Below are 20,867 nucleotides of genomic sequence, written 5' to 3' on the forward strand. Positions count from 1 at the left end.
GTAAGTTGCCATTTTAATTTACATGCATCTGCAGATTTATGAGGTGAGTATGTGTAAAAAAGAATTTTAAAATAATGTGACAATTACCTGTGGCAGAAAATACATTTATTCTAGTGTACTGGGGAAAAAAATCATTGGATGGATAAGGCATTTTCTGCAGTGTATTGTTTATGTAGTGCTTTTCTTTACTATGTAGCACACAGTATTTTGAGCTGTTACTTTATTTAAATACCACTAAAAGGGCACATATTGGGTTAATAAGTATTTGTATAAGAGTATTTGTATAAATACATAAGAACAGCTGGAAATTCAGTGCAACTGGATGGATGATGGAGCTGTGATGTTATGTTATCGCTTAGCAACGGCGCCCTCTGCAGCTCAAAATATCCATGGCAACAATCCCGTTGCCATGGCTGCGACGCTGTGCACAGCAACACGGTAACGAAGCTGATCTTCGGGAATTCAGCTTACTGGAAAAAGACAGGTAGTTTTTCAGCTGTTTACACCTTGGGAAGTGAATTTTTATCAAACTGAGAAGTCTACCGTTTGTTTTTATTTTTATCTAACATCTGATATTTGAATCGGCCGGTGGTTGTCGACGGATGTTGGTAAATTAGTCTAATTAATGTTAAGCTAGCAAGGTAACGTCAGACTCAAGTTAGCCGTCGTTTTGCTGCCTTGTAATGGGATAAACTGTGGCTAAACTTTAAAGCTAGCTCTGTCCAGGTATAGTAAAGCAGTCGTTAGGAGTAAAACAACCAGCAAGCATGACCTAACCAAACTCCCTTCACCTGTTAGCTAAAAAGCTAAATACAAGCTGTTTTCTTGTTTATGTTAAAGGGTATTATTTAAGTATTAAAGTGGCTGTTGTTTCATGAAGGGCACAATTGACAAAGGTGCAAGTAAATACTTTTATCACTGTAAAGTAGGGATGAAGATCAAGAGAAACATCAAGACAGATTTTAAGTAATAAATCAGGACTTAAGCTTTTATCCAAAGCATCCTTTAGTTGGACTTATCCAAGTGTTATCAGACATATACCCTCCTGGCAGTTAAAGATTCCCTGAACCCTCATTTTCATTATTGCAGGGTAGATTATTTATTAATATATTTATTCTGCATTGACAGGATGTTCAGGAAAACTGCCTGGAGGAACACAGTCAGTGATTCAGTGAGTTCCCACCAGGACCAAGCCCTCAACACAACGATATTCCTCCTGAAATCCTATGGCCCCACAGGATTTCTGCTCAGAGAGGAGGGAGAGGCCAGAAACTTCAAGGTAAATCATTCTGTGATTCATATTAATAAAACTCATAAAAATGATGTCATCCAAACTCCAATGTGTTCTCTTGTTCATGTTGTTTAGGTGTGCTTGGGTGACCCACATACATGCACTTGCCCGGTGTTCATCAAGGAGCAGGAACCATGCAAACACATCTGCTGGTATTAATAACACAGAAACAACTAACACAGCTGGAGATTGGAGATAGTGTGCCAAATTGTGTCTGCAGTAGTTTTTTTTTGTTTTTGTTTTTTTATACTCTATTTCATTAGGTATTTCATTTAAAATTGTAGTGTGGCTTTTTTGTTAAGACAGCTGTAGATATTGATTTTCTTTTTTACTATTACTAGTTTCAGAAAATGCCACTAAAGTTTATTTGAAAGATTCTATTGATATCCAGGCCTACTAATGACACAATTTATGTTTATGTATTAGTGATATTCACTTTTTTGTGAGGACTACTAACTCTTGAATGAACCTCTAATCTTTTCCATAACAGGGTTTTACTGCGGAAATTCAAACTACCCAGAGAACATGAATGTAAGTTGTTTTTAAAAATTTTTTTTTTTTATATAATACATTGATAAAAACTTAAATGGAGACCCGATGGGAGAATTTACAGTTTTTAAGGTTCAGTTTTGTATTGATTGCAGCCATGATTTGATTACTGTGTGATCTATTGAACAGTACAGTTCTTAGAAAAATAGCCTGCATTTTCAAAAAAACTGAATGTTCATCAAACTTCCTGTTGCACCCACATTTAGCTTAGAGCAAGGATGTTTTACAGTTCACAAACCTGTTTTATATGTACATCATAAAGCTGATATCTAGACTCCTTAAACAATACTATTTAATGCTGTGAAGTCTTTATCATTTAACATTGAAACATTTGCTTTGTAGTTCGTAGGCTATTTGAAAAAAACTGACCCACCATTGCACATATCCTCCTCTTGACATGCAATATTAAAAATAACTCTGTTGTAGATTCATTTCAACATGGACTTGTGGAGAGACAGATCTCGGAGGTGCTGCATGGTTTACACCAAACTAAAGCCCACCGGATGGAAAATGATCCCTCTGCTGCCTCTGGGACCCCAAGCCAACCAGTCACAAGCCAGGAGGCTGGAAGTGTCTGCCGGAAGGTGATCCAAGCCCAGGATGTGTGTCCAATCTGTCAAGAGGAGCTGCTGGAGAAAAAACAGCCTGTGTCTTACTGCAGGTGTGTAGGCGGCTGTGGTCAGGCTGGGGTCGGGGTTTCAGACTGTTGTTGTTTCAGTACAGTCATGTTTACGGATGATGTAAGATGTTCTAGTCAACTTTTGTTGCACCACTGGCCAGAACATGACCCCATACAGAATGGTCAGTCCCACTATAGCACATTCAGCTGTTGACATGGAGCATGTTTGGTGGAAACTAACAACACAGATTTTAGGAAGTAATAAAAATAGGTTAAAATCTCCTGATATTGACAGAAGAGGACACATCATTCAAACACAACAACATGATGTGGAAAATCTTTATTTCCACCATTTTGCTGACAGAGTTTCTGCGCTCTCATGTGCTGTCCTTGTTTCTCCCAGGTTTGGTTGTGGCAATAATGTCCACATCACTTGCATGAAAGTGTGGTCAGATCATCAGAAGCTCTCAGACAGGGAAGAGATTGTGAAGTGTCCTCTGTGCAGGGAGGACTTCAGCTCTTTGAAGTTACTCCAGGAGCAGGTGAAAAACGCAGCAAAGCTCTTCACTGCTGCTGAGAGAGAGAAGCCAGAAAGGCACCTGGGAGTTCTCTGTAACAGTTGCCAGGTCTGCCCCATCACTGGCAAATGTTTCAAGTAAGCTTATGGCAGTCATATCTGTGTGTAACATAAGCAGTCTGAGTCAGTTTTTTGCTGTGTCAGTTGTCAGTGTTGAATACCATACTTATATTATTTGAAGTACAGTGATAGTCTTCTCAGTACATTACTGTGAATTTTAAGTGGCTGTTTCCCAGTCTTAATGTGTTCCCATGTCTTCTCCCTTCCATGTTTTTTTTCAGATGCATAGTCTGCAGTTACTTCTATTTGTGTGAGGACTGCTCAAAGAAAGGCTGCCACCCACAGCATCAGTTTGCTTCACGGACAGTAAGCTATATGCATTCAGCTTTGAAGCATGTACTGCATCAGCCAAAACCACAGTTTGCAGTGGCCTTGCAGTAATATACTGTAAATACGTGGTGAAACTGCAAGTCCACTGACCAAAGATTCGTTATAATGTGGATTTGATACTTTGTATTAGTAGGGTGATAAAATATAACATTATGTTTCATTGTACAGTTGCACTTGAAACACAGTAATCCTGCAATAAAACTAAATAAAATAAAATAGATGCCAAATAAATCCACATCTGAGGAAACTCACTGAACACTGAATATCCTTCAAACAGAAAAGAAGAGACAAGTGGCGTCTTGTGGCAGTAGACCTGAGTGATGAAGCAAACGGAGCAGCCTCTCAGCCAGCAAATGTCAGGTGAGTTGTTGAACATGAGCCAGAAAATCTGTTTCATGTTTTGTAGATAAAGATTAACTATGAACAATGGTGCATTTCCAAGGGTAATAAGAAGATGGTATAGAAAATGGAAATTAGTAAAGAAGTGTAATAAAAAATGTGTAATCAGTAAAAATGGTGTTTCTGCAGGGAAGCACAACCTCAGACAAAAAAATTCTTCGTTAGAAAAATAACTGTTGCAGTTTACTATTAATATAATACAATTTCTACAATATCTTTACTGACTATTTCCCATCTCAATCTGCAGCATCATTCCTGTGGCTGCAGACCCTCTACCAGAAACTGTGCTGGGGTGTCTCCCTACTGTCAGGGTGAGATCAGGGTCTCTGCTCTTGGGCGAGGGACAGCAGTGTCGGATCTGTCTGCAGAATTTTATCCTGGGTCAGCGTGTCCGAACTCTGCCTTGTAATCACAAGGTAAGACTAGTGACTGTGTGTACTTACATCATCTAATATGAACTTTTAAAAAAATATCATATATCATAAAAAACTACATTCCCCATCATCATATTGACTCAGTTTACCAAAACTTAATTTAAAAAACTACACAAAGCTCAGGGAATCAGGGAACTGAAAACATTTTTTTAACTTTTCAAAAAGGGATCAGGCTTCATAGTGGTTGCATTGTGATTTATGGCAACCAGTGGAAAATACAGAAATATACGACACACAATCAACATAGAATAAATCTAACAATGCAAGATTTTGATTTCTAAACCTTTATATTTATATCTGCAAGAAACTGAATGTAAAATTTTAATGAATGAACCAAATATAATACAAAAAAACATTGTTATATAGAGCCCCCCCCGTCTCTTCCTTTCCCCTTCACATGTTTACACACACTTCAGTTCCACATGGACTGTGTGGATGGGATCCTGCGGAAGTTGAACTCCTGCCCTTTGGATGGATATGTCATTTATAATCCCTTGACTTGGAGAACCAGTGAAAGGAAGACCTCCCATAAATTGGCCTCTTGCCTTTCCAGTGACTTTGCCAAACCAGAACATAGCTTGAAGGACCTGTTTATCCCAGGAGTGGCACTGCGTGACAGGAACACTAAAACTGCCCCTTCACACGGTTCTCTTAACTTAGAAGTGCTGACAGGTTCTTCACAAACTTTAAATACCCCACAAAAGTTAACAAGTGACCAGTTTCTTGACTTGTGCATTACCACAGCAGATGCTGTAACAAAAGGAGGAAAGGGAGTGTTGCAGAAAAAACAAAGTCTAGTAAACAAATTTGACTTGGGTGACAGACAAAACACGTGCTCCTCAAAAAAGACACTTGCAAGATGCAGCCCTGCCTCACCTAATATGTGTTTAACTGTGGCCAAAATCAGAGAGCAGCCACAGGTGAACCTTTTTGTAGGTTCATGCAGACCTGAAACAGGCCACACAGCTACTGTGGCCTTTTCTGCCAGGCGAACTAGACTGCAGCCCAAAAAGATAGGCCCAGTAACTACTCATGGCACAAACAAGAAACTTACTTCAGAGTTAAGAATGACTGGAATCTTGATAAACACACAGCATTGCAGGAAAACAGACGCTTGAAATTTTTGTTTTTAGTCTTAGTTGGTATCAGTTGTGTATCTGCACTTCTTTTCCATACATTTGACATTGAAAAAGATCAATAAATATACATGACAGTAACCCATTATTCAAACACTTGTAAATCTGAAATTGTTTGGTTTTTGTTTGGAAATTTGTCATTTCACTGTTTTTTCAAACATGCAATATACTTGAAAGTGGTTGAATGAAAAAGCTACTGAACAAGAATTGGTATCAAGTAAGTTTATTAATTTAGTGCACAAAAAGGCAAGACTAATAACACTACCATTATTACAGAGGTAAACACAAGAGGTGCCCATTTTGGAAGAAACAAAAGCCTGTGAGATTCAATGGTAAGACACAAGAGGAGTACACTATAGAACACATTGAAATCAATACAAATACATTCAGAGAGATCACTTTGAAATGGGAGTGGCAGTAGGTTTGATTTGCTTTCAAACATTATTAGCACAAAGTGTTCACAAACTACTCCTCGTGTTGCCATTGAAGCTGGAATATACTGTGTTTTCAAGCTGATGAATAGCAGGAAAAAGTATTTTCATTTGTTAGCATACTGAATGATTAAGTGTTCAACTTGTTGCTACATTTAAAAAATACAAAGCTCAGGCGTTTTGTACACTCCAATGAAAAGACACTCACTCTTTAGGCTAACCTTAAAAGAATTCACATTAATAACACATCTCAAATGACAGTTGCTAAAAACTTTGTCGTTCAACCAATCAGTGAAAAGCACTGATGCACCTCTCAGACCTTTGCTGATACAAATTAAATGAGCACAAATTAAATGAAGTCACAGTCATATAATACATAGAATGTTGTTTTACTATATACATAGAAACAAAAGACACACCATAGTACCATGACGGAAGACTAAATATGGCAAAATTGTTGCTGCAGTTTGTTTTTAAATTTTGATTTATGATAAATATTGCTAGTGGAACCATTTTCTAGTGTTTATGGTGATTTTTTTGCCAAAGTTTATAACATACAGGCAATGATATGAGTTTTCTTTGTTTTAATTGTTGTAATATTTACACACTAAAGATTTCTGAAGTTTCTGGGAATGTCGTGTGCCAGTATAACAAATGGGCACATATTAAAGTGTGGTGTGCTTTATTTGACTCAAGACAAAAGCTGCCATATCAATTAGTAGAGGAAGGATATGAAAGGCAGGCATACATGTGACCTTGTTGTTTGATATTTTTACTGAAGTGAAATATGTGTCTGTATAAATATTTGTTGAAAATTTGTTAAACCCAAGCAAGACTATGAGTCCACAGCCATGCTAGCATCTCAGCGAGGCTGTATTTAGGCAGAGTGGTGCTTTGAGCTAAGTACTAATGTCAGCATGCGAACATAAGGTTTACCATGTTCACCACCTTCTTCCAGCATGTTAGCACGTGATAATTAGATAATTAGCACTAAACACAAAGTACACAAGTACAAGACTGAACAAGTACCGCAGAAGCTGATGGGACTGACATTAGTCTTGAAAGTATTTGCTGAAATTTTGACCTGATGATGGTAGTAAAGATGTCAGCAAAAAAAGAGAACATTTCATCCTGTGTGGGACATAAATGAACAAATTTTGACAATCCATCTCATAGTTATTGAGAGATTTCAGTCTGGACCAAAGTGGTGGACTAGCCAACTGTGAACCACCATTGCTATTCCTTCAGCCATATGTTCAGCACCACTACTTTTAAGCTTTCATTTGAAAAATATATTTGAAACTAACATTCTTTCTTCAGTTTTGTCTCCCAAGGCAAAAAAGTCACCCCATAGTCAAACTGATCAGCAATTAAATATACTTTTTGTTAAGATCCGTATCATGAGCTTCAGGGAAACGGGTGGTAAAAGCAAATCTACAAGGCACCAACTGTATACAGGTACTGTTATCAAGAAAATATTTGCAAAGGATAATGCTATACACAACAAAGTGTCCAGTTATTAAAATGAAAATAATAATAATGCATGCTTTTGGGTGTTCAGTGAGAGGTTTTCAGCTTCTTCATTTAAGACTGTAAATTCTGAATATTCACGTATCAAATTGTTGCCTCATAGCTGTGCAGTTATATGCAATTTAACAGCACCCCTCCAATTAATCAGCAATTACTCTTTATATTAGGCTGTTAAGAGTAGCTTGTTGTACCATGGGTTTCTTCAGACAAGCAATCTGATTTTTCCAAACACTTTCCAGTCACACTAATGAATCTCGTAAAGCAAACATTGCCATGTTTTAGTGCCGATTCTTGTGGTGCCTATGGATGTGGGTAATAATTGTTTTATTTGTATATTTCCACGTGATTCTTGCATTGTGATAACCATTTTCGTAGTCCTGGGGTATTATTGTTATAATAGTTACTCAGAATTGGCAGCACGACACTGAGTCTCCTTTTAATGAAATGAATCATCCAATCACCAAGTAATCTAACAGCTATGATGACATAATGTTAGCCCTAAAGTAAAATGCAAAATATTTTCATACACACGATGAAACATCCATTTTCATGCATTCTTAAACAACTGTAGGCTTAAAACCTTGAATATCAAGTGTGATCAAATGGCAGCTTAGCTTTACAATGTACATCAGTGTTTTACTCCAAAATCCGTCAGGGTCCAGGGCTGGAGTCAGTCACAGGTGGAAAGTTTGAGATAAATTATTTTACTCACAATCAGATTAGCTGCAAATCTGATATGAAGTGTTTAATGTCATAAGTTACTTTTTTCTGAGATGATTCTGATAATGACATAACAAAGTCTTTTCATGAACCCCAGAGTGTCTTTCTAAGTAAAATGAGTCAGGATGATGAAAACAAGATGACAGCACGACAAATTGGGAAAGCTTCTCTATCTTATTAAATTTACAGCAGGCATTTATGGTGAGGATAAGTGCACTACACATTGACCTGTATCTGTGTCCATCCTGCAAACTCACCAGATTTTACTAAATGTAGACAAATACTGTGCCCTATGTAATCATATTTAATGATTACAGGCAGTAAGAAGGCACCCTCTTTAATGCCAGTACCGGGAACTATGGGATAACGTGTTCGCACGGACATTTTGCTGTGAAGAATCTCGCTGGTGATCTTCAGATTAGGGAGGATGAGGAAAACATGGTGCACAAACTTGTCTAACAGCAGCTACATAATGCTTCAACATAACATAGATCCTGCTTTATTTCTTTAATTAGCTTATGCAGTCTTTGGCAAAGTTGTACAATCACATAACTTAACAACAACAATGCCTCTGTGAGCACAAGTGGCAAAAACTAATTTGGATCAATCAGCAATTATGACACCATGTAATGAAGCTCAATATAGGTCATATGACTAATAGGACATTAAAATGAAAATCAGAACGCTTGCCTGGATGTATGCAATAATGAGCCTTTCTCTAACTTCGCTTTGTCAGTGGTCTCCCCTCACGGACGTGCTTGGCACTCCGCTTTTCCGTCTTCCCCTTCTCCCTCACCTTCCTCAGACGCCGTGGAGGCGGCGTACCTCTCGACTCACTGTCCTCTTGAGCACTTGATGTATCCATCCCGTCGCGCTCCTCTGGAATATTGGGAATAGCTCCACTGCTCCCATCTAAAATGTTCCTCAGGGAAGGGTCCTCTGGTGTACAGGTAGCAGTATTGCCACTCTCACTACTGCTCAGGTCCTGTTCTTCACCATACCGTCCCCCCCGGCTGTGGTGTGGCAAGGAGGAGGCCCTGATTGAAGGTCTGTCACGCTCTGACTCACGGATGTTCTGCTGAGGCTCGTTCATGTCTACCCCTGAGTCCAGGCTGGTGTCATTGCTGCTTGGTGGGCGGTGGCGGCTCTGGAGCTCAATGATGGAGTGGCGAACCTGTGCGGCTGGCTTCCCATCTAATGAGACAAACCAGGCCCTGGGGTGAGATGATGAGGATTTGCCACGGGTCAGCTCCAGTAATGTGCGCTCTGAGATCCCCTGCAGCTCACTGGGCACACCATGCCCACTGCTGAAAGCCTCCATACCAGCTGCCTCATTTAGAGTCCCAGGTACAGAGACAGAGGATTCGAGGAGATTACTGTAGCGTCCCCACACACCAGCATTAGGGCCCTGGCCTTGGGGAGGAGTCTCCAGAGGCTGGGGCTCATCTTGGCTGCTTTGCTGTGGGCTACTTCCACCCTGGGAGTGGTGGTGAGGGACTTTGGGTAGTGTCTGGGTGTAGCTGTCTTTACTTGCAGGCTCTGAGTGAGCATCATACTCAACTCCATTGCGGGGGAAAGTGGCAGACTTGCAGCCTGACAGTTGCTGCTCCTGAGCACTGAAAAGCTCTGGAGCCTGAATAATGGCCACCGGCTGGTTATAGATATGAACCAGCTTATCTTGAAAGAAGCTGTCAGAGTTCATGTTGGCCCGGTTTTGCTCTGACTTCTCCCGAAGCCGAGCTACCTCTTCACTGTTGATGTAGTGAGGTGGCGGCTGGGAACCTTTGATGCGATCTGAAGCGATGTTCTCATAAAGAGGAGCCACCGGGCGACTCCCTGGATCCTCCACATAGATATTGTAGTTGGCTTTGTGTCTCGGCGTGGATGAGGGTTCACACTGGACACTGCAGGAGGCGAGGCTGTTGTCGCCAGATCGGAACAACAAACCCTCCTCCATGTGGGTGGAGGTAGTTTGGTCTTTTTTCACAACTGTGAGTTTGGAAAAGCGTGCTCGCCTCCTCCTGGGCTCTCGATAAGAAGAACCTCTGTGTATGAGGGAGACAGAATTATTCAAGATGGATTGTAGTTTTGCAGGACTACTTTCCAGATTTGTTAGACTGTTTAAGGGCCACTTCAAAGCGAAACTGGAGTTTGCTAACATCTATACCAGACAAAGTAAGGCTGCAGCAAAATACTGTGTACAGAGTATGCTGAATTGAGCAATGGTGGGGTTTTTTGCTTATGAATTCAGCTTTTTATTTGTGAGAAAAGAAAATTATTTATTATTTAAAAAAAGGAATTTGTCTGCTAAGCTTGAGAATTAATGTTAATGTTGCTACGTAGTAAAAATTCTCTTTTTGTGACTCTCAAAGATTTCTGTCAAAATTTTAATCTAAATTCGAAACGTTATCAGGGGCAACTGCATATGATATGATGCAAGATGATGTTTTATAAACTGTAAACAGAACCTGACAAATAACATTTCTGAGGAGACTTCTTACCCGCAGTGACACAGCAGCAAGGACAGAAATCCGATTACTATAGCCAGCATTCCTCCCAGTATTCCCATCAACAGGTAGGTGTGGTATGATATGAAATCCATAGCGCTTCCATGTCCAAGATAATCTAAATGGTTTAATTTGTAAATAGTCATAAATATGAATAGAGAATTCAGCAAAACACTTAACAAACTGTATTTGCATGAGGTAATGTAGGTACGTGAAATGTGTTATCATACCGTTTGAAGAGGGCAGTGGTGCAGCGATCCAGTGGCCCAGATGGGAAGCAGTATAGGACCAAACCAGTTCATCACCAACAGTTTTCACGATTCCAAGACCCTGATTCTCCCAGGCACCTTGAAATAGTGATAGTTTACTAATTTAACATCACAATATCAGTAGGTAAATCAAAGTCAAATCAAATTACAATAATGCCTTATGTATTTTATAGAGTTAAATTTAAGTCCTTTAGCAAGGTTAAAGAAATTATACAGAATACAGAGAGTTTTATGGTGAAATTCCAAACAAAGAAGCAATATAGAAAGACAAATTGATCTAAAAGGACTCAAACAAAAAATTTACAACGTCATTGTAATTTCTTTAAAATTCTCAATCTTTCCATGCGCCGAGAAGACGATCAAACTTGACTATCTAGAGGAAGTAAAAGTCGTAACAAGGTTTCCGTAGGTGAACCTGTGGAAGGATCATTACCGTTTACTGATCGTCATTTACATGCATTATTCTTGTATTCAGAAACGGACAACTCACCACCGTAACAACATCATGCATTAGCTACTGTTGTTGTAAATATGTAATTTTTTGTATCTATATATTTAGTACATTATTATATTGTTATTATTTATCGTTCTAAATATTTGTTATTGCAGTTTCGGCAGCTTTCCTGTTCTCTGCACTGCCACTTTGCTGCTGTAACACTGTGAATTCCCCCACTGTGGGACTAATAAAGGCGATCTTATCTTATCTTATTAAGCATTTGCCAATCTTGTATTGTAATAAGATTAAGTTGCTCCTCTGAAATCTTTATTCATACCAGTCTTTAGGTTGAAGGCCCAGGCTGGCACGGTATCAGAAGCCCGGAGGTGGGTGTTGTGTCCCAGAGGCAGGCTGATTTGAATGGGACCACGAACCTGGAGCTCCTCATCACCCGAGTACAGCAGGACACTGATGGCTGCCACCGCCTTCAGCTCGATGCTTCTAAACACTACAGATACAAGTGAATTATTTTTTTCACCTAATGACCTAGCCAAAGCTTTAAGCAGTCCAGAATGTGGGTAAACTGCTTTAAACATTTATGAGGCTTTATTTAACACTCACCCGATTTGTTACTGATGATGCCTGGAGTGCAGTTGTTGCAGTCTTTAGCTAAATGGTGCTGTGGTACAGTCAGGTATGCTGTCACTGCAGAGATGTTGCTCTTATCAGAGACTGTGAGGAGGTTCTTGGGGAATTTCACCTTAGGCTGGGATGAACTGTCTGTGGAAACAAGATGGCGTATGATTAATCTAAATCTGAACACGTTAGGGTTAGATAATCTTTTTTTATTTCTTTTTTATTCTGTGCAACTTGAAAATTTAAAAACTAACCAAGCTCAATTAATACAGGAATAAAGTTTACATTTTTTTTTAAAACTCAAGATCTTAGATATAAAATACAACAGAAAACGGAAATAACTAATAGAAATGGATGCTCATTTAGATGAAGGTGAACTCACTCTTGGCTCTGTAAACTTACCAGGTAACTTTCTGGTGATGAGTACCGAGTCTTCAAACAGCCAGACGTTCCCTTGACTGTGAGGGAGCAGCAGCAAGGTCACAGAAGAGAAAACTGCAGGGACACAAACCAAAGGTCAGAAGTCAAACACAAATACTACTATTGTTTCATTTTATTTTTTTTTTTATTATGACAATTATAAAAAAAATGCCATGATAGATAGAAATGTGAATAGTCCAAACATGAACTGACAGATCAAAAATGCCTTTATTCTCTACATGGCTTCTGATAAAAATATGACATACATTTAGTTTAAGATATTACATAAATAAAAAGGACACAGGTCAGGCTTTTGTGCATTCTCCTTTGCTGTTTATAGGGTTTATGGTTACTTGTAGACCTGTGTTGCCACCAGCAGATGGCAATACTACCTCAAGCCTTTTTTTTTAGGGTTCAGCAGCACAAAAGGGAGGCTTCTCTGACAATGCAGAGCGAAGCAGGTCTCGACAGATGACACCCTTTTCTTTTTTTTATCCGTCTGATTTTATCCCTTGTAACATCTGCTCCATCTCTGCTGTAAAACACCAGCTCCCTGCTAATTTTCTGATTGATTCAGACCAGTAGGAGGGAGTGGGAACACAGACAATAGCGTACGATCCAGCCCCCCTTTTTACACCAACATGAGATTGGTGTGGCTAAAGAGCCCCCACCCCCCTCTGCATCTGATTCAGTGTAGGACAAAGACAGTTTGCTGAGGCAGGGATATGTTTCACCCGAGCTTGAGTCAAACACCTCAATTCGACAGTACATGCTACTGTAGAAAGAATCAATGAACTGACTATGGAACACAGCGTTCAGTTACACTTGACTATACACCCCAGTGACAAGTTGTACGTTGTTGCAGACAGTTCATTGATCTTTAATAACTATGAATAATGCATTTGAGTGTGTGTTAATACTGTAAATAAGTGCCTACAAATGGCTTCACAGCATAATATATAGCAAAGTCTGTTTGATTTTCCCGTACCTCTAGTGATTTTCAACCTTTAACTGCCTGATTATTCTGTGTACACAGAATATGTGTCCTTAAGCAAGGCACTACACTAAGCCTTGTTTGCTCTATTATTGTTGGACATTTCTCTCTACTTCTCTCCCTTGAAGGAGAAAAGTGACTAAAGTTATCAAAATAGTTGCCAATAATTTAAAAACCTTTGCTTCTGTTTATTGGTTGTTTTCTGTTGACAGATGACCAATTAATGGACTGATTGATGGAGGGCTGTTATCCAGACGTCAAAGAAGCTTGGCTAGGTCAGGTAGGTAACTCACTTGGCCTCTTTGTGGTGCTCCATGGCAGGGGGCTGGGGACATAGCCTTCCATGTTGCCCAGCAATGTCAGACTGAGGCCTGGACTGTACGCCACCCAGAGCAGAACCTCGCCTCTCGCCCCTGTTCGGTCAGAGCTCCTCAGAGTGTGGTTGATGTAAACGTCTACTGAAGCCCCCGACAGGGGCTGACGGGTCACCACATCCCTCACCTGGACTTTAAGGGCAAACTTGGGCTCTGTAGAGAAGATGCAATTGAATCATTTGGAAATCTGGTTAAATATTCAAAATCAAAAGAAAATTTCATACATGTCTAATACATGTGTCTCTGCATGTGCTTCATCTGCATGCCTCCACCGCATCCTCTCAGCAGCACTCAGTAACCTTTCTCTCACCATGAAAAAGTGATGAGGCAAGCACAGCTGAATCTCTGGTAGAATAAAAAATACATCAAAACCAAGTGACAGCAGAGAGGAAGAGCTACATTGCCATGTTAGACATCTCTTCCCTTCCAACACTAATCATTACTTTTATATGCATGCAGGAGCACTCATAGTTAATATGTAGCAAGTTCCTAATTTTTAATATCAAGCTGTTGTTGAGTAAGTTATTTGTTCTATAGTTTTCATACTTTTTCTAGCATTTTTTTTTATCTGGACAGGAATGCATTTTGTATTTATTTTGTAGTTAATACATGGCTGCTGGAGTTCCTAGAAAGCATTCAAGTAAGCTTTGGCTTTTTTTTAACGATTACTCCATGTAAAATTACCATACATACTCATAAAGCTAATGTAAACACAGATTTAGCAGAAGTGAGGCCATCAGTGAACACTGGCTTACCTACTGTATCAGCAGAGCAGCACAGGATTACCAAGCTCCCCCATTAGTACATCACCTGCTCAGGCCAAAAAGATAAAAATCCTAATCCCTCAAACCTCTATATTATACATCATCCTATTAGTCTGTTGGCCAGAATGGCTGCAAATTATATCCAATAACCTATCAATAGAAATATCAGACAGATAGTGTTAGTTAATATCTTAAGAATATAGAATAATGATAATAATTTTCACCTTTTTCAACCTTTTTATGAGGGCTTTACTTAGAACTTAAAAATGTATATTTATATATATGTACATCACTGATTCACACTGTTTAAAACTGGTCATATTTTGGCAATGATAAACACTTTCTTATGTCTCCCAGAAGCTTATGTTCAAAATGAGATTTATATAATCTAAAGGAATGGCCTGACTTATTTTATCACAGAACTATTGAGCCACGTATTGGCTTCAGTGTAACAAAAACAAACAGATGCACAGCACTGCTTCAATCATGATTCAATCATGAGTCACAGTTCCCTCTGTTGCAGCTGATTCCCATATTGGTACAATGAGAGAGAACAAACAGGGCGCCTTTTTGTTTACAATTACCTGCTATCAGAGCCGAGGGGCTGAGAAATCGGCCCGGGGCGGTCGGGTCTGTGGCAAACGGGTCTCCGATCGCGGCGAAGACTCCATTGTCCCCGGGCGAGGAGAGCAGGCCGCCGCCCTCCGCTGCTCTCACCGCCCCATCCAGGCAGGAAATCAAAAGCAACGACGGAAGAAAGAGCAGCGGCGGCGGCGGCGGCAGGTAGCGTTCAGCGGCGGGCATGGCGAGAGGGGGAACAGGCTCAAAGACATAACGGACCGCGAAGAAGAACGAGGTCCAGCAATGTTTATCCTTACCATGAAGGCCTCATCCCTCCCATGGTGTTCTCTAATCTCGGTGCGGAGAGAGGGGGCAAAAACCCCGTGGAGAAAGGATGCGCTGGTGCTGAGGCTGGGCGTGTGTGGCCAAAGATTGTTCTCAACAAAGCGATGTGTCACTCAGTAGAAAAAAAATACAATCGCGCCTCAACGATTGTGTCCTCAAATGTAAATAATGTGATTGTGTAACTTGTAGGCTATGTGCCCCGGTCGAATAACCGTAATAACTGGTGAAACATAGGATAGACTGACAGTTGATCAACAGAAAATTAAATTGTTTCTCAAACTAGATGGCCAATATTAATCGTTTTTCTGCTTTTAAATCATTGTAAAAATCAATTCTTAGCGTGCACTTTTGGTATTTTGTAAAATTGTATAAACCAAACAATTAACTGATGGAAATTAGTGCTGTGTGAAAATAGTCGCCAGTTGCTGCTGTGACCGAGACTGTGATGACCGTGGCTGCACCACCAAAGAGCGTCAGAGTGAGAGGTCTGTATGTGTTGTTTATCTTTGGTAAGAAGGGAGACGCTGTTACATCATTGCGGTCTGCATGTCCCCCTGTCGGTAAACTGTGATTGCCCATATTTATCTCCACTGCTCTGTCAAAACGTGAAAATGAAGCCCAATAAACACAACAAGGCTGTTGGACAGTGTAAAAAAAAAAAAAAAAAGGCTTAATAAATATAAGTAGGCTATTTTGTTGGGTTGTGATTATTTGTCAAGAATTTGATATTTAATTAGTAAATTAAACACATTTTTAATGCTCTTAATGCTATTCTTAAATATATTACATTCTCTCTCTCTCTCTCTCTGTGTGTGTGTGTGTGTGTGTGTGTGTGTGTGTGTGTGCGCGCACTTGTGTATGCTCCACCCCAACTCCTCAGGAGTGAAAAGTCCAACAAATCTTTGTCAGTGGTGTAACACTCTGGAAGATATACAACATATACTCATGCATTGTAGGAAATATCATTTAGAGAGGGAGAGACCAAGAAACAGAACTTGAGGCAGGGCAGGCATGGAGTCTAAAATCATCATCCAGCACAGGACACAATTTCAGGGAAATCACAAGGGGATTGCTAACTTTTATAATACAGGCCGCATTAGGGAATAGGGTGTAACCATCATAATTATTAGTATTAGGAATAATATATTTTTGATATTTTTATTCTTTTTCTTCAGGATTCACTTGATCTAAAGCCATGACACTACACACTCTCACACACTGGGTGGCGATATCCACCTTTTCACATACACTCAGCCGCCAACAAACACACAGAAGAACAACAACTCCTCAGGTGTGCTGATTGTGCACTGATGACCCCTCCTCCCTCTGTTGCTCTCTGTGTTTGCCTTCTCAGACAAACACATTTTCTGAAGGAACTATTTACTTTGGAAAATATCATCCATGGAGCCCAAAAAATCGCAGTCCACGCTGATATCAATCAACACAAGGTGAACAAAAAACCAGGGGGTCAGCTTTCAGCTATGACGGGTGAGTTTTGCTCCAGCGTACACATCTTTCAACCTTAAAACTATCTCTGTGTAATCACTTTGTATTTAGCATCCTGGCATTTTACTTATTTTTCTGCCTTGGAATCAAGAGCGCTCTTTGTGTCTACAAAGATCATCACAAACAACATTCACTACATTATTCACTTTTTATCGCTCGTCAATTTGCATCTTTTCATTGTCATTTTGCATCAAATCTTAGTCACTGTGCTTCTGTTTGTGGTTGTTTTGTGCTTCTTTGTTGTTGTTTGTGCTTCTGCTTGTTGTCGTTGTGCTTCTGTTTGTTGTCCTTTTGTGCTTCTCTGTTGTTCTGTGCTTCTTTGTTGTCCTTTGTGCTTCTTTGTTGTCCTTTTGCATCTCTTTGTAGTCATTTTCCTTCTCTTTGTTGTCCTTTTGTGCTTCTGTTTGTTGTCCTTTTGCGTCTCTTTGTAGTCATTTCCCTTCTCTTTGTTGTCCTTTTGTGCTTCTTTGTTGTTGTTTGTGCTTCTTTGTTGTCATTTTCCTTCTGTTTGTTGTCCTTTTCTGCTTCTTTCTTGTTGTTTTCTGCTTCTTTCTTGTTCTTTGTGCGTCTTTGTTGTGTCATTCTTCCACTCTTTGTGCTTGTTTTACATCTTTGTAGTCACTCTGCCTCTGTTAATGCTCATTTTGCGTCTCTATGCACTTATTTTACATCTCTTTGTGCTCGTCTTGCGTCATTTTAGTTTTTATTTTATTCAAACTACATAACAGTAAAACACAAATTCCACTTTTTTTGGCAAAAATCATCAAAAAAAAGACTGGATCAAATTTATTGAGATTATTAACACTTATTTTCTCTTTTGCTTTGTAGATGGCTGCAGAACAATGGCACATTGACAAGGAGTCTTCAGGTCAGTCCAAATCCACAACAATATGCAATTTTTCACCTCCACATTTCACTGTCAGCTATCAATTCCACAAAACTTTGTTATTGTGCAATTTTTCACTCTCAGCTTTGTTGTACGTTAACCCAGATGCTGCACCAGTCCAGTGCCTGGAGGGGACTACGGACGCGCCACAGAGCCACGGACGGAGAAGACGGCCTTCCTGCGCTTCAGCTGGGACGTAAGATACAAATTATTTCAAATGTTGCCTTGTTGCTTAAAGCCGCCTATCTCAGGCCTTTAAGCAACAAGGCAACATTTGAAATATTTTGTATCTTACTAGCAGGCCTCCCTGCTGAGGGGGCTTGAAGGGGAGGGGTGCACAACTTTGATTCATGTGTGTTTTAATAAAAAATTTGAAACTTGACACTGTTGTGTGGAGTTGGGGTGGAGCATACACAAGTGCACACACACACACACACAGGGAAAGACCAGATTGAAAAGCTTTGTTGAGTCTGAGTGAGTGAGTGAGTGAGTCTAACTGTTGTAGATAAAAGCTGGTACCATCAGCAGCCTAGCGCTCTCCCTGCTTCTAAACTTTTTCTTCCAGAAGATTTTGGTATCTTTGACTTTAAGCAACAACAAATTTTTTCAAATATTTTGTATCTTACATCAGAGCCTAAACACAGGAACGGCGTCTTCTCTGTAGGTCTGTAGAACGTCTCCGGTCCCCTCCAGGCAATGGACTGGTGCAGCATCTGCATGAACACTGCCTGAGAGCTTGAGGCTGTTGGTTCAATCAAATGGCCAAATTTTTTTGCGAAAACTCCAGCCCTGATGGCTCAAGGGGTTAAGTGCCTCACAGGGTAATTGGAGAGCAAGGGTTCAAATCCTGTCTGTGTTTGTCCTTTTTGAAGGCCAGAAACCAGAGGGTAGTCTTCAGATTGCTCAAAGAAGCAACACCCAGAAAACTGATGTGATAGCTCAGAGGGGTAGATCTCCCCCCTGTTGTTGAAGGTTGTTGGATCAAATCCCACAGAGGGATGCAATTTTTAAACTTCATGGGACAGCGCTCAAAGGAAAGAGTCAAAAGCTCTAACAAAGTCTTGGCAACTATGCCTTGCTTGATAGCTCAGAGGGGTAGATGTCCACCCTGTTGTTGGGGGTCCTGGGTTCAAATCCCACAGATGGATGTGACTTTTAAACTTCATGGGACAGCGCTCAAAGGAAACAGTCAGAAGTTCTAACAAAGTCTGAGTAACTATGACTAGCTTGATAGCTCAGTGGGATAGAGGTCTACCCTGTTGTCAGAGAGCCTGGGTTCAAATCCCACACAAAGATGTAACTCTTAAACTTCACACTTTTAAAGTCCCCTACACCCAGAGAGTAGCTTCAAATACAAACTGAAAACTTCTCCATTCAGGGAGGAACGTGTGGTATAATGGTTAAGTTCCTCCCCACAATGTGGTCGCATGGGCGACAACCCTGTAGTCCCCGGTTCGATGCCAGCTCGTGTCCAAATGACAAAAACCCAATTCGGCAGTAGGGAATGGGTGAGGGGGCTGTGTCCCCTCCCCGAGGTTGGGAGAGGCAAAAGCAGGGGGTTATGCAACACACAAGGCCGTCAAGTTTCAAAATTTTTTATTTCTTTTATTAAAACATACATGAATCAAAGCATGCTGGTAAGGGAGGCATGCTGGTAAGATACAAAATATTTCAAATGTTGACTTCTTGCTTAAAGGCAGCCTGAGATAGGCAGCTTTAAGCAACAAGTCAACATTTGAAATATTTTGTATCTTACGTCCCAGCTGAAGCGCAGGAACGCCGTCTCCTCCGTCCGTGGCTCTGTGGCGCGTCCGTGGTCCCCTCCAGGCACTGGACCGGTGCAGCATCTGAGTTAACGTACAACAAAGCTGAGAGTCAAAAATTGAACAATAAGAAAGTTTTGTGGAATTGATAGCTGACAGTGAAATGTGGAGGTGAGAAAATGCATATTGTTGTGGATTTGGACTGACCTGAAGACTCCTTGTGAATGTTCCATTGTTCTGCAGCCATCTACAAAGCAAAAGAGAAAATAAATGTTAATCAATTTGATTTTTTTTGCAAAAAATGTGGACAAAGATGTAAAACAAGCACAAAGAGTGGAAGAATGACACAACAAACACGCACAAAAGCACAAAAAACGCAAGCAAAACCACAAGAAAGAAGCACAAAGGACAAGAAAGAAGCACAAAAGGACAACAAACAGAAGCACAATGAGGACAAAGAAGCACAAAGGACAAGAAAGAAGCACAAAAGGACAACAAACAGAAGCAAAATGACTACAAAGAGACGCAAAACAGCCACAAACAGAAGCACAGTGACTAAGATTTGAAGCATAGAGATAGTTTTAAGGTTTAAAAGATGAAAACTCACCCGTTTTCCTTCAGAAAATGTGTTTGTCTGAGAAGGCAAACACAGAGAGCAAGAGAGGGAGGAGGGGTGATGAGTGCACAATCAGCACACCTGAGGAGTTGCTCTTCTTCTGTGTGTTTGTTGGCGGCTGAGTGTATGTGAAAAGGTGGATATCGCCACCCAGTGTGTGAGAGTGTGTAGTGTCATGGCTTTAGATCAAGTGAATCCTGAAGAAAAAGAATAAAAATATCCAAAATATATTATTCCTAATACTAATAATGATGATGATGGTTACACCCTATTCCCTAATGCTGCCTGTATTATAAAAGCTAGCAATCCCCTTGTAATTTCCCTGAAATTGTGTCCTGTGCTAGATGATGATTTAGACTCCATGCCTGCCCTGCCTCAAGTTCTGTTTCTTGGTCTCTCCCTCTCTAAATGATATTTCCTACAATGCATGAGTATATGTTGTATATCTTCCAGAGTGTTACACCACTGACAAAGATTTGTTGGACTTTTCACTCCTGAGGAGTTGGGGTGGAGCATACACAAGTGCGCGCGCGCGCGCACACACACACACACACTCACACACACACACACACAAACACACACACACACACACACACACACACACAGAGAGAGAGAGAAAGACCAGATTGAAAAGCTTTGTTGAGTCTGAGTGAGTCTAACATTTGTAGATACAAGCTGGTACCAAGAGAACATCAGCAGCCGAGCACTCTCTCT

General features: G+C 40.3%; 2 protein-coding genes across 3 annotated transcripts; one reads left to right on the plus strand and one right to left on the minus strand.

Moving 5' to 3' along the window:
• Nucleotides 1-343: 343 nt before the first annotated feature.
• Nucleotides 344-18,156, plus strand: zswim2 (zinc finger, SWIM-type containing 2). The gene is made up of 15 exons (XM_071463798.1): nucleotides 344-484; nucleotides 1,129-1,279; nucleotides 1,367-1,443; nucleotides 1,782-1,822; nucleotides 2,267-2,501; nucleotides 2,863-3,114; nucleotides 3,318-3,402; nucleotides 3,704-3,786; nucleotides 4,073-4,241; nucleotides 11,629-11,808; nucleotides 12,330-12,440; nucleotides 13,551-13,618; nucleotides 15,000-16,870; nucleotides 17,717-17,756; nucleotides 17,880-18,156. Exons 1-10 carry the CDS (start codon nucleotides 390-392, stop codon nucleotides 11,638-11,640), a joined length of 1,200 nt encoding a protein of 399 aa, XP_071319899.1. The 5' UTR covers nucleotides 344-389; the 3' UTR covers nucleotides 11,641-11,808; nucleotides 12,330-12,440; nucleotides 13,551-13,618; nucleotides 15,000-16,870; nucleotides 17,717-17,756; nucleotides 17,880-18,156.
• Nucleotides 5,603-15,458, minus strand: fam171b (family with sequence similarity 171 member B). 2 transcript variants are annotated; one of them, XM_071463795.1, is made up of 8 exons: nucleotides 15,355-15,458; nucleotides 13,632-13,865; nucleotides 12,327-12,419; nucleotides 11,910-12,068; nucleotides 11,626-11,796; nucleotides 10,814-10,930; nucleotides 10,578-10,701; nucleotides 5,603-10,121 (listed from the first exon to the last, which is right to left on the minus strand). In XM_071463795.1, the coding sequence occupies exons 2-8, from the start codon at nucleotides 13,681-13,683 to the stop codon at nucleotides 8,795-8,797; spliced, it is 2,043 nt and encodes a 680-aa protein (XP_071319896.1). In that variant the 5' UTR covers nucleotides 13,684-13,865; nucleotides 15,355-15,458; the 3' UTR covers nucleotides 5,603-8,794. The 2 variants fall into 2 exon arrangements, with proteins under 2 accessions (XP_071319896.1, XP_071319895.1); XM_071463794.1 differs by lacking the exon at nucleotides 15,355-15,458 and adding an exon at nucleotides 15,061-15,280.
• Nucleotides 18,157-20,867: the final 2,711 nt, after the last annotated feature.

This window comes from Trachinotus anak, unplaced genomic scaffold (genome assembly GCF_046630095.1).
Source record: "Trachinotus anak isolate AG129_WGS33_773 ecotype Australia unplaced genomic scaffold, CSIRO_AGI_Tana_v1 ptg000026l, whole genome shotgun sequence".
NCBI lineage: Eukaryota > Metazoa > Chordata > Actinopteri > Carangiformes > Carangidae > Trachinotus > Trachinotus anak.

Excerpts from the sequence above, each read along its gene's own strand:
- zswim2 (XM_071463798.1), top strand. The coding sequence starts at position 390 with ATGGCAACAATCCCGTTGCCATGGCTGCGACGCTGTGCACAGCAACAC. Across the intron at positions 1,444-1,781 it reads CCATGCAAACACATCTGCTG|GGTTTTACTGCGGAAATTCA; the intron begins GTATTAATAACA and ends TTTCCATAACAG. Across the intron at positions 3,403-3,703 it reads ATCAGTTTGCTTCACGGACA|AAAAGAAGAGACAAGTGGCG; the intron begins GTAAGCTATATG and ends TCCTTCAAACAG.
- fam171b (XM_071463794.1), bottom strand. The coding sequence starts at position 15,280 with ATGCCCGCCGCTGAACGCTACCTGCCGCCGCCGCCGCCGCTGCTCTTT. Across the intron at positions 11,797-11,909 it reads CATCATCAGTAACAAATCGG|TGTTTAGAAGCATCGAGCTG; the intron begins GTGAGTGTTAAA and ends TTGTATCTGTAG. Across the intron at positions 10,702-10,813 it reads ACCACTGCCCTCTTCAAACG|ATTATCTTGGACATGGAAGC; the intron begins GTATGATAACAC and ends TAAACCATTTAG.